At 40.7% G+C, this 16,901-nt stretch overlaps 1 protein-coding gene across 1 annotated transcript in view; it reads left to right on the forward strand.

The window, feature by feature from the left end:
- The window catches only part of KLF13 (Kruppel like factor 13), a 33,434-nt gene extending 16,893 nt beyond the window's left edge, over positions 1 to 16,541 (forward strand). The window contains exon 2 of the mRNA XM_027704425.1: positions 10,986 to 16,541. Coding sequence (XP_027560226.1) covers positions 10,986 to 11,278 — 293 coding nt within the window. The 3' untranslated portion in view covers positions 11,279 to 16,541. The remainder of the gene's footprint in view (positions 1 to 10,985) is intronic.
- Positions 16,542 to 16,901: the final 360 nt, after the last annotated feature.

Genomic DNA, 16,901 nt, shown 5'->3' on the forward strand with positions numbered 1-16,901 from the left:
TTTGAATTGGCTCTCCAACGTGACAGAAAAAGAAAAAAATCCCCACATACCTTCATGGATGTCAGTCTCTGTTATGTTTTAAGAGGCCAGACTTCTCTGGCCTATGCTGAAGACAACCTTCGTATGTAAGGAATGAAAAGAGCCCCTTAAACAACAAGGTTTTGGCTCAAGGCAAGAATTCTAGGCAGAAATTCCTTTGCTGGGATGATGCAATGGGTCAGATTTGCTGATTAGCACATAGATTTTTTGGTGTTTCAACTCCAGTGTTCTTTTCAAGTATATTTGTTTAAAAGTATAATTGACCAATGGAAAAAATTCCCCCATCTTTTAGTTTTGTTGTTCAGTAATACCCAGCTGTGTTCAGAGGTTCTATTTACAGTGGTTTTTTATTTTCTATTCACAACAGATGTTTTAATAATCATCTTTCTTTATTACATTCATAGATGTGAGTAGAGCAAACTGGAGAAATACAGTAATTAAAGGGCTACTGTACTAAGCCTCAGAGTTCCCCTCTTTGCAAAGTGTGATACTTCAGTGTGGTTTGCAAATGACACAAAGCCAAGACGCATCTTCCTCTCCCCAGAATTCATCACTTCATCATTTCAGCAGAACACAATTTAATTATCTGGAATTTAAGTGCAAAGGCAAAGGGTCAGCCATTGATCTCCATTCTTGGAACAAGCCACAGGAGAGACAAAATCAAGTGAAAGTTGCTGCTCTTTTAAATAGTGAATTTGAGCTGTTTTACTGAGAACTGGTCTAGGATTTAATGCCTCTGAGATAACGAGACCCAGGAAGAGTTTTAGGCTTACTGAGCAGAAATTACATACAGCAGTTGCAGGTGCTTAACTCTGACAAAAACCCAACGTTTAGTTTGTATTGTTTTAGAGCATAAGCTCTTTGATACTGAGGCTGTTGCCTTTCATTTTTAAGTTAGGCCTGTCATTGGTATTCAGTAAAAGAGCATTATTTACCCATAGGTTCCAGCAAGAGAGTGAAAAAATGCTGCTTTTATAACAGGATGTGGCAAAAATCCATGTAAACAAAGGCACTGCACTTAATGGAAGCAGGATCGATAGGAGTTATCCCTGTGGGGCAGACAGGGACCATTCCAGCCTGCACACTCCCCTAGATGTAGAAGTTGTCCCTGCCAGGCAGGGGAGGTTTCCAGCCTCATGGGTATGTAATGGCTCACATGTCTCTCTTTTCTTGTATGGGGGTCCCCATTTTGGTCCTGTGTCAGAACTTTTGGGAAAGAGAGTAAAGTAGTGAACTTTGGGCTTCAGACTTAAGACAAGAATCTCCAAAGAGCAGCATTAGATAACAATGATAAATCCATATAGAACTATAAGGAGACTTCTACCTTATCTTTGAAATTGGATACATTGTAAACACCATCTCATACAATTGTACAAATTACCATTTACCTTTGTAAGAGACAACTCAAGTTTTGGTTATTCACAGCTTTACAGACTAAGAGGTATTGCTGTAGTGCTTTTGAAGTGTACTTGCTATTAGTGCAGTCACATAGGAAAACTACAGCAAATATGACAGAAAAGGGTCAAGAGAAATACTATTTTTGTTGACTTTGACAAGGCCATCTGGAAGTTGTAATGCAGTAACAGCAGTAATGCAGTTGCTGTCATGAAGTTGTGCATTGCTTTTTCTAGTCATGCAAAGAAAACTTTACCTGCCCTGGGAGATGTGGGTAATGAGATACTTCTGTGAGGAGAAAACCTATGTGTGCATCTCTTCCTTACCTTACATGGCTAACCTGAACACCCACAGTACCAAGGAGAACTGACAGCCAAAAGGACCTGCTATTACTGCATTTGGATATGATCAGTAACTAAGAATTTGGAGCTGTTCTGCTAAATTTCAGTGCTTTAGATACCAACAAGAACATTGCTTCTTCACCATCCCATCGTGGCTCCCAGCAGTGTTGTGATGGGAGGCTGGGGAGGGCAGCAAAACCAAGGATGCCCTCACCTCCCTTCACTAAGTGAACTCCCATCATTTTGCCAGCAGCTCCAGGCAGCCTGTGACCCTTGGTTAGAAGAATGATGAGGAATCCCTAAGCCATAGGGGTGTTTTAGACATTACACAGATCTCTGTGTGCTTGCTCTCCCTTTCTCAGCCTTGAGCTTCACAGTTGTCTTTCTGCTGGCTTTTCTACTGCACTGGATTCTACTGATGTGTCTCATGGAGCCATGAGATGCACACATGCATGCCAAAGTGGTGAGCACGTGACTAGGTTAATTAATTATGCAGAAAGTTATAAAAGTGCCTTTGGATCAATTCAGTTAATTCAGCCTCTTTGCTAAAGTAGCTTTAAATCCTCCTGTTACTCCTAGAGAGAGGATGTATTTCAAAGATTTGTGTCCATATATCCAGGCCCCATCATAAAAGGAAGGAATCTTGAAGGCTAAACTCACCTTCATGATTTTTTATCTGGTTGAGCTTCAAGACAAAAACTCTTGAGCATATTTAACACACCCACTTACCCCACCCACCCACCCACCCAGCCAGCTCTGTTTTGATGTAGTTTATGACTTCAGAGCTTCACAAACCCCTGGCCTAGAGCAGCTGATTTTCTATGGTTTCAAAGAGAAAGGAACACACAAGATGGGGGGGGGGTGTGTAAGGAAGGGAGAAGAGCTAAACCATAAACTTGTAAAAGCAGGAAGGGACAAACTGCACAGGGCAAGTCCAGTATTAGTGAGGACAAACATTATGTCTCTGAGTACAAGAGTGCAGTAACACAAAGGAGCATCAGACTCTCAGTGCTCAGGTCTGCAGATACAGATATGAATTTCAAACTGGAAATCCTAACAGGATTTTAGTGACTTTTTTATGATCTTCAATTGATGAGAAAGAATTTAATTTCTCAATTGCCCAGCAGGATTACCTGTGTTTTGAAGTTCTCTCTAGCAGAGAAAGACTATGGTGTAAACCCAGCTAGAAAGAAGAAAACCAAACAGAATGAACTGTGTATCCGTGGAACTCTTAACACTTGATACCAGTGCAGAGAAGATCATAAAAATACATGTTTTGAAAATATGCTTGGTCTTTCTGGCATGGACTTTGGGTTGGTTGCTTCTTTGCCATGGCAGTACATGGCACGTTAGTGCATTTTAGTACTGCTGGGAGAACTCAAAACAGACAGTGCTTTGAAGGGCTGCATCACTCACCAACAATTTGCAAAATTACTCAGGAGGACAAAAGTCCAAGGAAATAAAAGCAGCTTAGCATAACACTGGAAAATGTTTCTTGTCCTTAACATGTTGTAGGGAATCACCTCAGACTCCCTGGGTCCTACTGCAATGCCAGAGGGCATAGTCACATTTTCAGCATAGATCTAAAAATCTATTCCAAGATTTCTCTGTGAAGTAGAGGACAGACTTTCATGGTCCTTACCCGTGGCTGTTTAGCCCCTTGTTGGTTGTCTTTGGAATTCCCTTGTGCTTATAAACACAGGGAGTTCAGTGGAAGTTGAAAACACAAATGAAATTGTTCCCTTAAAAGATCAGATCTCCAGTTAGTCACTTAATAAAAATGTGAGGCATTTAATCTTCATGGAGGGAAAGCTGCCAAGAAACGTTAATGAAGAATATTAAAAACTTTGCATTTCTTTACTAGCAGGAACTATAGAAACTACACTTTCTGGTGAACAGTTGTTCCCTGACAAGTAGTCAGAAAACAGTTTAGACTGACTTTTTTGATTTCAGAAAAATTGTGCTAGTGTGTTTCATTACTTCAGTTCAGATTAACGTCATCATTGCCTTGAAAACTGTCCCCAAAGCTAAAGGAATTAAAATAGTGTTATAAAAAAACATGCCAAAAGAAGTAAAACATTTTGGTCAACTAAAAATAAAATTACTGTGGGCTTCTTTGTTTGCTGAATTCTTCTGCAGTTCAAAGTTTTTTTAATTTTTCAAATGAGCATGAAAAAAGTTATCCACATAGTTTTAACCTTTATTTCACTCTTTCATTCAAAACCTTAGCAAAGGATGTAGCAATATTTCTTTTTATTAAATTTATGCCCGTTTCATTTTAAAGCCAATTTGCTGTAAGATTTATTTTCCAGATCCTGGAACATAACTTCCAGCTACTTACTGAGTGTGTGAAGTGGTCCAGACCTAGGTTTGGGTTGGGAGTGGAACACAGGGCTTTAATTTACTGAACACACAGTGGTGCCCTGCAGCAGAGAGAAAGCAAGAACCAAGCAGGAGTCAATCAGGAGCTACCATGGTAGGCAGAAAATGCCTTGGTAAAGCTAACAGGTTCAAATTTCAGATGATTCTTAATTCACTGTGCAAAGATGCAGAATAAAAAACATGGATATTTAAAAAATGCCAAGCTATAGAACCTCACACAGAGCAGTTCAGCCTGGGCATCCCTGTTTAAAAAGATATTCAGTAAAGCCATGGAATGTGTATTTTAGACAACGGATTATGTTAGAATGATTCTGCTTTGACAAAAGAGAAGCAAATGTGGCTGATAAAAATGCAGTTGTTAAAATTAGTGTAAACTGAGTTTTCAGCCATTATTGAACAAGTTTGAAATAAAAGCCTAGAATATAACTGATAGAATGTAATCTGTTTAAAAAAGAAAAAAAGGATTGTTTCCATTCTGGTGAGAGTGAGTGGTAGTATTTGTAAGAGGACCAGATATCTGCATGGAACAGAGGAGAGGAGCTATTTTGGTTTTGGGGCAGATCTGACTGGCGAGGAATTTTTCACTACTGACATTTCTCTGCTTTGCAGCCATTTTTATTATAGTACCTGAACATGTGTGCTCAGCATTTGCTGTTTGAGGTGTTCCAGTCAGCTGTGGTTTAACAGATAAGTCACATGCTGTGAGCTGTGCTCCCACGTGGAGCAATACAGGACTTCCAGAGCAAACAGTAACACAGATTCACTTAAAATGTAAACTTGCCACACATGGAAATTCCTCTTTCAAGAAATATTCACACATGTCTAAATAAGTCAATGAAAATGTTAAGGTACAGAAAATAAACCAAGCATTTAAATAGTGGATACTGTGGTAGCTGTTGCAGCTCCTGCTTGGGAGTAGTTTCCTATGCACATAGAAAACAATGATCCAAAAATTTATTAGTTTAATGACTGGATTTGTTAAGCTCAAAATAAAGATGTGCACACTTTGAAGTGAGGTTGTATATGCCTGGCTCTGTCCCTGCTGGAATTCTGAGAACTCCAGTTCCTAAAAAAAGGTCACTGACAGATAATGGAATTAGCAGAACTTGCCTGCTTCTGTCAGCAGGTCCTAATGCAACCCAGGTCCTTGTGTGTGCCGGGGTCTGGTAACATGGGAACTCCAACTGGAGCTTTTATTGCATTGGGACATTCATACCACACTCCCATCTGGGGTTTCCAGTGTCTAGTGACAGTCAAATTCACCCTCTAACTTTTCTTTTCACTGAGACCATTACTAAAACATCCTAATTTCCCTGGGACTAGTGAAGCTTAATGTTGCTGAATTTGCTACCTCTGTTAGATGGGTGTGAACGAGATACCCAAAAGCTGTTGTACAGACACAACAGCAGATGTAAAATACTCCTGCATTTGCCTTACTTGGTTATATCACTCCCAAAATCATTAATTTAAAACTAACTAGTTTCATTTTATAGGAATTAGGAATTGTGAGGCTTTGGAATTTTTTGTTCCTTTTTTAAATCCTTACTAAAGAAACCACCATTTGTCTCACATCAAAGCTATGCATTACTCTCTCTTGCACCGAGAAGGTTTTTGGCCATGCAAACAGGTTTCTTTATAAACAAAGAGAATAACAGAAACTAAAATATTCAGAAATATGTATCAGTGCTATTGAATGATGACCTTTTCTCTTTTTTTTTTTTTTTCCCAATAACATCCACTCTCAAGAAGCATAGTCTGCTTGGCTGAATGTTCTTTCCCAGGATAGCATTTCCTCTCCTGGAGGAAGGCTGCTTCTGTCACATCTCTATTTAACTGTCTGGCCCTCATCCTCCCCACCCAGCCTGCTGATCTGTGTTTCCAAATATACTCTTAATTACATATATGAAAATGTAGAAATATAAGAATAGCACACAGTGGCACGTTCAGGTTTCTAGTCTGTTTTTATAACAACATACAATGTTGTTCTGTGAAGCAGCAGAACAGATTAAAGATCACAGAAAATTGTTTCTGGCTTACTGTTTCTGGTTTTGCAGGCACTTGTGGAATTCCCAGTATACAAATTTCTTTGTTATTGCATGTCCTTGGCATATGCTGGAAGAGCTTAACATAATGTGCAGGGTTATTACATGAGTTAAATTGGAAAAAATAGCCCCCAGTACGTGGTTTGACTTGCTAGTACATTGATCTGTAGGGCAGCAGATATCACACTTCACACTGTTCAGACATCATTGCCTAATCCTTGCATTGTAGTTCAGAAAATGGCTGGGGTCACAGTTGTCTCAAACTGCTTGGGCATTTCAGTCAGTAGCAGGTTATTTTTAAAGTATGCTCAGGCCTACACAGTACTTGGTGTCTGTTTTTAAATGACACTCAAATGCTGGATATCATAGAGGTGAATTGGTGAAGCAGGAAGGAAGGAGATCACTCCAGGTCTGTACAGCAGTGTCACTACATAGGACAGGAGTCCTTAAAACTACATGTGCACTAAAAGTACAGTACCAGTCAAGCTCAGTAGACATCAGATCTGGTTCCACAGTCTCTGTAGTTTTTGTTTCTCATATCTACATGTAGTTGCCTCAATATATATAATGATTGACAAATACAGAATAATAGAAAGGGCCTTTATAAAGAACAGGCTGGCTCTAGATGCTTCTGAATCCCTTCCAGGAAGAGAGGAGAGAGGTGCCTTTTTTTAATTCTGTTTCTATAGCCCAGGCAATTCCATGTTTCCCTTGGCAGTCAGCTGTGCCAGACAATATGAGCAGCACGAGCAGCCAGGTCTGTGCCTCTGGAATGAATTCAGAACTCAGTGCACCTGCACAGCTCACGTACTTTCACTCACCGAGCACTGCAAGTTTCTTAATGCAGCTTTACACACTTCTTTTTTTTTTTTGGACTGGGTGGAGTTCGAGAAAAAGCCAAAAATGTTCTTGCTTGTGTAATTTTCAGTTAAGATCAGCTGAGTTCAATTTTCAAATGTGATGTCTTCCCATCAGCTTGTGTAGCTCTAAACACAAGTTATGTGGTGTCACGTGCTCTGGCAGAGGAGCTAGAAAGGTTACTGTTTAGTGGGATTTGGAACATGGAAATCCAAACCTATTTAAAATTGTGAAAGAATAATTTACAATATTCCTTCCTTACAATATTCCAGTGCCTTAAAGGCATCTCTCACCTGCCTCTCCAAAGAGTAAAGAAGCCTGAGTTGCTTTTTGGCTCTTTTTTTTTCAAACATCTTTACCTTTTGGAGACTTAACACTCTTTGAGACTTGCTAGTAAGGCTCATAATGCACAAAGATACTGCTGCTGCCAAGGCACAGCATTAACACTCTCAACATTCACATTCACATGATTAATTTGTTTCCTGCCACATCTAAGATATTTGATAACATTTCTGCATTAATCTGTAAGATCACATTCTGCACTCGGGGTACAAAGGTAAAATTCTGACTTGGGCATTGCCTAAGTGGAGCTGAATGAACCCTTATTGTGTTGTGTGCAGCCATTTTAATGGTGAGAGCTCTTTGTTGAGCACAACATGTCCATGGGCTGCTGCTTATGCAAGAACCTTGTACTGTGGCTGCCTGTTCCTTAATGAGATTAGGCAATCAAGTCATATAATCTCTCATTCTGTTGATTGCTTTACTGCTGGTAAAAGGACATTTATATAACTTACCTGCACAGAAAACCACATCCCTTCTTTTGAGAGATGAGAACGATGACAGGTTGTGAATTTCCACATGTGGTTTTGGAGCAGCAACTTGGTTGTCTTAATTAATACCCCACAGCAACTTTGTTCCAGACTGTGTATTCATTTTTTATGAACAATAATGACTCTCATATCTTGACACAAGGCATCCAGCATTTCCTCACAATACAGTTTTTCTTTGAAGAGGAATTGCTAAACCTCAACAAAGCTGGGAAACACTCTAGAGAGCTATCACCACTACTAGAGTGATGCCAGCTGTTAGTAGAAAACCACTTGACCAAGAAACTTAAAGACAACTACCAAGAAGATATCAAAGCAAGACTAGAGAGGACTGAGGGGAAAAAATAGTCCCTAGGAAGGAGGAGGACAGAGGACAGTAGAAATGTAGTGGAAGACCGACAGCATTTTTTGGCTCAGCACCCAAATCCTCACCACCATCATTAATATCAAATCAGAGGGTGAGTAGGAACCTGAATGTTCCCATCCACATCTGATGTGCAGTGGGGAGAGGGGAGATAAGTTGTGCAATACCTTCATCACCTGACTGTTAGTGCTGGATAACACAGGTCTTACACAACCCTGCTTCAGAACATCTCTCTCATGAGGAACTGGAATGTTGTCCCTACTGCTGGCTCCCCAATGATAGAATCATAGACAAGAGCAGCTGATGCCATGCAAATTACTAAGAAAAAAAGGTACCATTTTGTTTGTGCTTCATGATGTTCTCAACAGCAGAAGCAAAACACTGCATGAAAACTTTTGCCTTTCTTGTCTGCAAGCAGTCATTTCATGGGACAGTTCTTCAAGGGAAGAACATTTGCTGACACCATTTGTAATGCAAATAAACACAGAGAAAATGGACTCAGGCAACAGAAACATCCAAAAGCCAGTGCCTTACCAAAAAATGATGGCATAGCTGAGGGATGAGAAACTCCAGTTTTGCAGGGCAGATCCACCTCCACCTCTCAGACCATGTCTCACTGCCCTTCCCAGAGGTTCCAGAGTCCTCACAGAATTTTATCTGTTGTATGACCAAAACACAGGGAGAAGACTGGTGAATCTGGTTTCACAACAGGGATGACTGGCATGTCCCACCACAGGCAGGAGCATATCTAAGAAAAGATATATGAAAAACAGCCAAAATATATTTGTTTCTCATTTCTATCAGCAGAGGGAGAGGTCACTCCCTAACAGCTGGCAGGCAGGAGAAGGCTAAGGAGGACGTTGAATGGGTTTGCACAGGTTATTTTAAGCAACAAAGACCATATCCTTCAAAACCAGTTGGTTGTGGTTGTATTCTTAAAGCCATTTGTGGAGCCCTAGGTTTCTTAGGCTTTAGTTCAGGGGAAGCCAACTGAAAGCAGTTGTGTTTGTCTTTGTTGCCTTTTGCAGATCACTAGAGATGGTGCTCGTGGTTCTCCATCTGCAGATCTTGTGGGTCCTGCACAGATACACCATTGCATTATACGGTGTACTTGGAGGGGGAATGAAATCCACCAAAGGTGCTTAAGAACAGCTGGTCTAATGAGACTTGATCTTTCTGCTAAATAATCAATGAAATATCAGGAACACTTGCTTTCTCTAGATTCTTGAACAAAATCCTATTTAAAAAAAGACTTCCTTATCTGTTCATTGAGACACTTTTTGAGATTTGGCTGAAGTAACTTGGAGGCATCAAGAACAGAGAGAAGAGGAACCTATAAAACTCTTCTTCTGAGCAGGAGCACCCTAAGTAGATCCTGGAGATAATTGTTACAGCCAAATGTGTGAATTTAAAGCAGAGTATTGGCTGCTTAGATTGAAGGCTTGCTGGGGTCAGTTTTGCTCTCTGTTTTGATTAAGGTGTATTGAATTTCTCCAGAAGGCTAGTTTCTTTCTTTATTTCCCATTTAGTGTAGCGTGGGGAGAACTTTTCTTTCTTATTTTGCCACAGAATTTATATAGCTCTCTAGGCCTCTTGAACCGGCTATTCAGAATTAGAAACATTAGGATTAGTGCAAGTAGGAAGTTATTAAAATTATAACTATGAAAAATTCTCTGTGTATTCACAAAAGAATAACATATTCTGATTAGTAACAAATAAGGAACATGAGATGTTCAGACTCAGTGACAGTAAGAACCAAAGCAATATGCAGAAGTAGTAGCACATTTCATGGTTCAATGTTTTCATTTTTATCAAATGGAGAAGCTAAGAATGGAAACAGATCATGTGAGGTGCCCAAGGCTATGCAACACATCAGTGGTGAAGCTGGGAATACATTCCAGATATCCATCTGCCCAACAACAACGTGCAGAGCTTCTCAGGCTGCACATCTCCCCCAGTGCCCACGTGCAGAGCTCCTGCACAGCATCTGTCCTGGGAGAGGGGTTTCCATGGCTGAGGCCTCACAACTGCATCGGGTCACCAGGTCAGGGCTCCTTTGGGCTCACTGGTCATGGGTCTGACCAGTGTCACAGGTCAGGGGGTTCAGGTGAGCTGCTGACAGAAGCTGATCCCTTCAACGTGACACGTTTACCTGGCTGGAATACAGTGCTCCCTGCCTCCCTTCTGAGGGAGGCATAAGGCAGGGAACATGAGAAACCACAGTGCTTTGTAGCAGATGCAGAAAACACAGGCGTGGCTGTGGAGAATAAAAGGTGAGAGCCTCAAATCCAGTGCCTCAACATTGCCAATCTTCATTTTTACCAAAATTGTTTTTAAATAGCTGAAGAGGGAGACTTCATCACACCTTCTGAAGTTCAGCATTGAGTCAGACACATAGGGACAGCTTGGAGGAATAAGTGAATATACTATAAAGCTCAGTACAGATATTATCAAGTAATGAAGTTAAGTCCAACAGAGCACAAGAGATTTGAAATGTGATATCCATGAAAGGATCAGGAGCCCAGCGTCCCTGAAGATGCAGTTACAAATAAGGTATATCACTAGCTGGATTGGCAGTACTTTTTGATGGGCTGGAATACCAGAGCAGCAGAGGGTATCACCTTCCCCATCAGGTAGCGGCTCCGCCTCGCCCCCAGCCTCTCTGTCCTCCCCTGCGCGTACAAAGCCCGGCGGAGTCCGTGCTGTGCTCTAACCGTGCCGTGTGTGCCTCCCGCAGGTGAGCGGCCCTTCGAGTGCAGCTGGCCGGGCTGCACGAAGAAGTTCGCCCGCTCGGACGAGCTGGCGCGGCACCACCGCACCCACACGGGCGAGAAGCGGTTCCGCTGCCCCCTGTGCGAGAAGCGCTTCATGCGCAGCGACCACCTGACGAAGCACGCGCGGCGCCACGCCAACTTCCAGCCGGGAATGCTGCGGGGCCGGGCGGGCAGCGGCTCCAGGGCCGGCTCCCTCAGTGACCACAGCCGCTCGGACGCCTCCAGCCCCACGCTGAGCCCCGCCAGCTCCCCGTAGGAGAGCACCCCGTAGGTGCCCGCGGCACCGCGCCTCCGACGGCCGGGGGGACTTCGCATCGTGTGCCGCACCTTCGGAAAACTGTTGTTTCCCTCCCCTACGCCCCCTTCTTTAAAAAAAAAAAATCAGTAAATAGCTTCCTCCCACTGCAATTTCTAGTCAAATTTGCTTTACCCGACCACACCAGTGGCTATTCTAACCTCATGGACGGACAAACTTACATGTTACACTTAGTGACTCCTGCTGTCTCAATATTTCATATATTTTGCAACCATTTATGGATCCTCTTCATTATTCTTTATAAGAAAATGAGAAAAAAATAAAAAAAAAAGGCAAAAAGCCCCACTTAATTCACCTCAGGTGTCAAAGTAGTTTATAAGACGGGATTGCACAACATGAGCGTACATACACTTACAAATGAACTGTGTTGGATTTGTGTCCCCCTTCTCCTTTCTCAGGGATGGATATTTATGTTACACAATAATTACAATGAAGACACACCCTAACCACGGCCTTACTCTGTAAATATAATTGCACTCAGAAGATTTTGTTAGGTTCTTTCACACATTGGGAAAACAAACAAACAAACAACACAGAAACCAAACCAATACTGGAATGTAGTACCAGACTCTTCCATTGTTTGTTTTCCTCGTTATATACCTATGTTGGGGAGTGTCTAAACAGAAGTCTTGTCTTTCTCCAAGCTGCCCTCTGCTTTTGATGGCAAGCCGTCTTTTCACTTCATGCTGAAGATGCTCCAAAACCAACTTTCTATTGCAAAAATCTCTGGGAGGTGGATAAACTTGTTTGTTGGTTTGTTTCATGCTAGATAAAATTCTGAGAAAATCATTTAAACAAGATGCCTTAAAAGTAAGTAACCTAAATCACGAAGAAACATATTTACACTGGGTAACATTTTCTTGCAAGGTGGCCTGGAGTCTCGGAGGCTTTCTGTCGTCACACTCTCCAAGTTGTTCAGCTGTCTGCACTGCCTGCTCAGTATGGGACCAACAGAATATTCAAATCAAACCACACTGACTTGAACAATTTCCTTTATTTCTTTCTCTCTTTTTTTTTAATGAATTGTGGAAATAGCATTACTGAACCAACGCCCACCAAAACTGTTATCAAGGTACTTACCTGCTGTACAGCTGTGTCTTAGAAAGACAAATTGGCTAAGACATAGTTTCTGTATTCTGTTGCATCAAAATTGTGGTTGCTGATGAAAGGAAGTGAAAATCATAAGGTATCTTCTGACTGGAAAAGTAAAATATGCATTAAGTTTTAAATTAAAGTGAGTATAGCTCAGCACTACTACAGGTTTCTCAAAAATACACATACCAGCATAAAGCAAGGTGCTCTTATTTCTGAATAACTGCTTGATAACAGAAAGGGAATATTGGCTACTTTTCAATAACTTTCAAATATTTGACACTAGATAGAGCAGAAGAAGGTGGATGTTTATGTTTTATGTGGTAGAAAACATAGCAAAAGCCCAGGAGCATTGTGATGTACTGAAGACCTCACTGGCAGCAAATACACTTTCCGTGTTTGTCTGGTCTGATAGTGCACATTATAACTTCAGGTCCTTTTGATTCTGGAATTTCAGGGGGTCCTGTTTTTACTGTAGGGTATAAATGCAGTTAAGTGTAGCATGGTGAAAAGAAGCTCTCGATGCCAAACCTGTCATTTGATGTTAAGTGAACGCTCCCAGATTCCAAATGAACCTGTATCTTACTTGCTGCTTTGCATTGATCCAATTTTGCAAGGTTTTGTTGTACTGTGTGTTAACTGTGAGAGGCTAATGTAGGTTTCCAAGTAGTTTCATAGGTACTTCCATAATATTTACATTATTCCTGATACTACACATTCTATTAGTTGTATAGATAAATACTTAAGGACAAAGTGCAAATATTTCAGTATTTTTTCACGTTCATTTTCTCCAGATTTCACCTCTTGGAAAATCACAACTTCCCCTTTTGGATTGGAAGTCGTGCAAGGCATAATTCTACTGCTTCATTTCACAGAAAAAGAGGATTGCTAGGGTTTTTTGCAAGATGACAAGTATTGTTGAGTTCATATGATGGGTTGCCAAACCTCTGTGACTTAGTGGAAAGCCAGATCTGTTTGCCTCTACAGATTTCCTCTGTTCTTTTATGTTTTTTTAAAATCTCATCTGCTGAGATACACAATTTTAACAACTTGATACAATTCAGGTAACAGGAATTCACATTCCAATCATTTCTGTGACTGCTAAAAGAGCTCTTGTGCTGTAGTTAGTAAAGAGGCATTTAAGATATCTAGCTCAAGGAATTCTACAGGTCAGCTGTGTCTTGTGCACATACTTCAAAACAAGTCATAAACACATTTCTCGTTATCATTATACCTTAATACAGGGATATGGAGGGCAGGAGGAACAACCAAAACCAAAAGGAGCACGAAGTATCAGCAAAAATGACAGGCTTCGTGTTCCAAGTTCAGTTTGTTATAACATCATCTTTTCCAACAAGAGCATCATTTAATCTTCAGGAAAGGAGGAACCGCTCCAGTCCATTTATTTAGGGCTCAATAATTCAGCAGATGCATTCCAAACAAGTTGGTTTAATAATTGCCTGAAGAAGGAATATTTGCACCAGGCTTTATTTGTGCTGAGATTGTAGGACATAAAGATTATGGAACAACCCTTTCTAAGGGACATAGAACAATGCAATCTTTAACTCAAACAGTAAACTAACATTTTACATATATTCCTCATAGATATTACTACTAATTCTCCAAGTTTAAGCAGGAAAATATAAATTGGTTCAAAGTCAAATTTCCAGTTCAGTCTTTTCATTTAATGAGAAGAGTATGGGACTGTATGTAGCCAACACAGCTACACTTTCAGGAAATTCTCTGAAATTGGTCGTTAAAACTTTTCTTTTTACCTCTTTGTTGTAAATTCCTCAGTGTGTGTTAGGGTGACAGTCAATTTACCGTGTTTTTAAATCCCAGCTAGAGTTTGAAAGAACGCCATTAGATGTTTAATACATGATAGTTTTAGGATAAATTATGAATTCCAAACCACTAGTAGTTTCCAAAACTGAATGTGAACAGAACTTCTCATAATATTTTCATATGAAAAAAGAGTGTTTGTTGTTTTCCAACATCTGCTAGAAATGGCTAATGACCAGCAAGGTCATTAGGCTCCATTCTCATGATGGTTCCTCCTGAGTTTTGCAGGTAGAAGAAGTCAAAGCAGCTCAAATTGTGTTTTGAAATCTGGGTGCTTATCCAAACTAACCTCAGGGTTTTTGCCCTTGTTGTTTGCCCCAGTGGTGTAATCTAAACCAGTCCTGGCACAGCAACACACAGTCACACTCAGGCAGTCCTGCCCTGGCAAGGGGCAGTTTCTTCCCAGTCCTGTGTCTGGAGGGGGGTGCATCTCTCCTGCCTCCTCTGCTGCCCCAGCAACCTGCTGAGGTGAGTCCTCACAGACGACAGCACTGCCATTGTGGAGTTTTTAATTTTAATTTCAGACTGTAACAACAGGTTTATTATTATTATTAAGGAAGCCCTGAAAGTTTGTCTGTTTTTCTCCAGCCACAATTCTGGCTTCGGCTGGAAGAGTTGAGCTGAACTGCCTTGCTGCGGGAAATGGGTGCAAGCTAAAATCATCATTTCACTACCACCACTCACCTGGAGATAGAAACTCAGTCACCCCTTCCATTAACCTCATCCTCTGCAAAGGCCCAATGGCAACATGAATTCAGTTTCCATCCTGCTTCTTAGAAGGCAGTCCTGGGATACTCCTGGCAGCTAGATTCTGAGAGAATTTTTTATGTCTGCAAATTAGTTGTTCCTTGCTTTTGTAATACACGCATACTGTCTGTTTACATAACCACAAAGGTATATATTTATGACAAGTCATCAGAAGCCTCTGTTTGATGGTTAACATCTAATTCCTGTATGTATCCTCTTCTCTATTGCATTAACCCTTGCAATAATTGTAGCTGTGAGAGCCTGTGTGCACCTTGAAAACCTCAGTCCCCTCTCTGCAGACATTCAATGCTTTCCTTGTTTCATGCATCTGGGTATTAAAGGCTGTGTGAGGAGCTCACCTGTTTGTAGCTCTTCCCATTCACAACTGCCTTTCTCCAGGTCTTTGTCATGAGCTACAGAATTTGTACTTTGTGAAGTGCATTGTTGTGTTGGAGAACATGGTTTGTGAAGAATAAGGAAAATCAACTCTACATGCTTAAATCTTGCTTTTTCATTGTCATTTGATTTACTAATTTCATCAGGTAATGCCTAGAAACCAACTTGCAGGTGCTCTTTTACTCCGTCACACCATGTGTTTGTGCATTGGGTGCTAACATATAGTCTGTGTCAGTGAATGGTTGATGAACTTGTGTATTTGTAACTCCTTTGGGGATAAAGCTAAAGCCTTAGGCAGAAGAAAATAACCAAATTATACTTGTTTATCCCATAAACCAGAATATAGAATGCAAAAGCCCATTCACTGGTATAGGTGAATATATATATATTTATATATATGGATTTATATAAGCATATGCACATATATATAAATGCATATATGTGTGTATATTGTATAGTATGTGTGTATACATAAATACACAGCAGTGTGTCTGTACCACACGCTGAATAATGAAGGGATATCTACAGAGCAAAACCAGGGATCCAGTTCATTGTAGGTAGTGATGGGTCTGAACCAAATCTCTGGATCCAAACACCATTGCATCTGGAAAGGCTGAACCTGTTGGAGGTTTGTGGTTGAGTTTCATCTCTGGTTACAGCTGCAGTGCTTGTGTCTGTTGTGCATTCTGGGGGACGTGTGTGGGAGCACATGTGCTTTTCCACAAGCACAGGCCTGGATGGGTGACAGAGAACGTGTGCCAGGAGTGTGCACGTGTTCACATCCATTCTGCCAGCTTTGGGGAACTGTAAGGCTGCTGCTGTCACCCTCACTTGTACAGCCTCACCAGCAGCACGTGAATGCTTCCATGGCTCACTTTTCAACTCCAAGTCACTACATTGAAGTATTACACTTGTACAGTTATATGTTCATCTATTCTTGCTCTGCTGTAACTTTTTATGTATTTTGTACTGCATAGATTATATATTGTGATAATGTCCTATGCAACAACAGGAAAAGGAAACAAAGGAAAAAGGAAGAAACTTAAGAACTGTAAAATATTGTCTTAACTTGTATGCATGGTTAGTGACGTTTACATTTTCCAAAATAAACTATAACTATGAAATATTGGTTTTCTCCTAATTTCCTTCTCTTATCTATCAGCTAAAAGCCATCAGTTGTTAATGTTTCTGCTGTTCATTTGATGCTTGATATCTTTTTTGATATCTCTGTTTAAACTTCATCCAGTGTTATTGTTTAAAATGGGAATTTTTAACCATTGAGAGAAAGCTTCTGTGATGTTTGTTGTGTATGTTGTGTACTCTTCTCTGCTTTAACTGATATTTTTTAATTCCTTTCTCAAAGCTGGTATCTACCGTATTTTTCTTTACAAGATGGTTATGGGATTAATATGCATGATTTGAAGGTCAGAGTCAGTCATCCTTTTTTCTCAAAGCCCAGTTTTTGCAAATTTGTGATATCATCTCC

This window comes from Neopelma chrysocephalum, unplaced genomic scaffold (assembly GCF_003984885.1).
Source record: "Neopelma chrysocephalum unplaced genomic scaffold, ASM398488v2 Primary Assembly neopelma1_274, whole genome shotgun sequence".
NCBI classification, from domain to species: domain Eukaryota; kingdom Metazoa; phylum Chordata; class Aves; order Passeriformes; family Pipridae; genus Neopelma; species Neopelma chrysocephalum.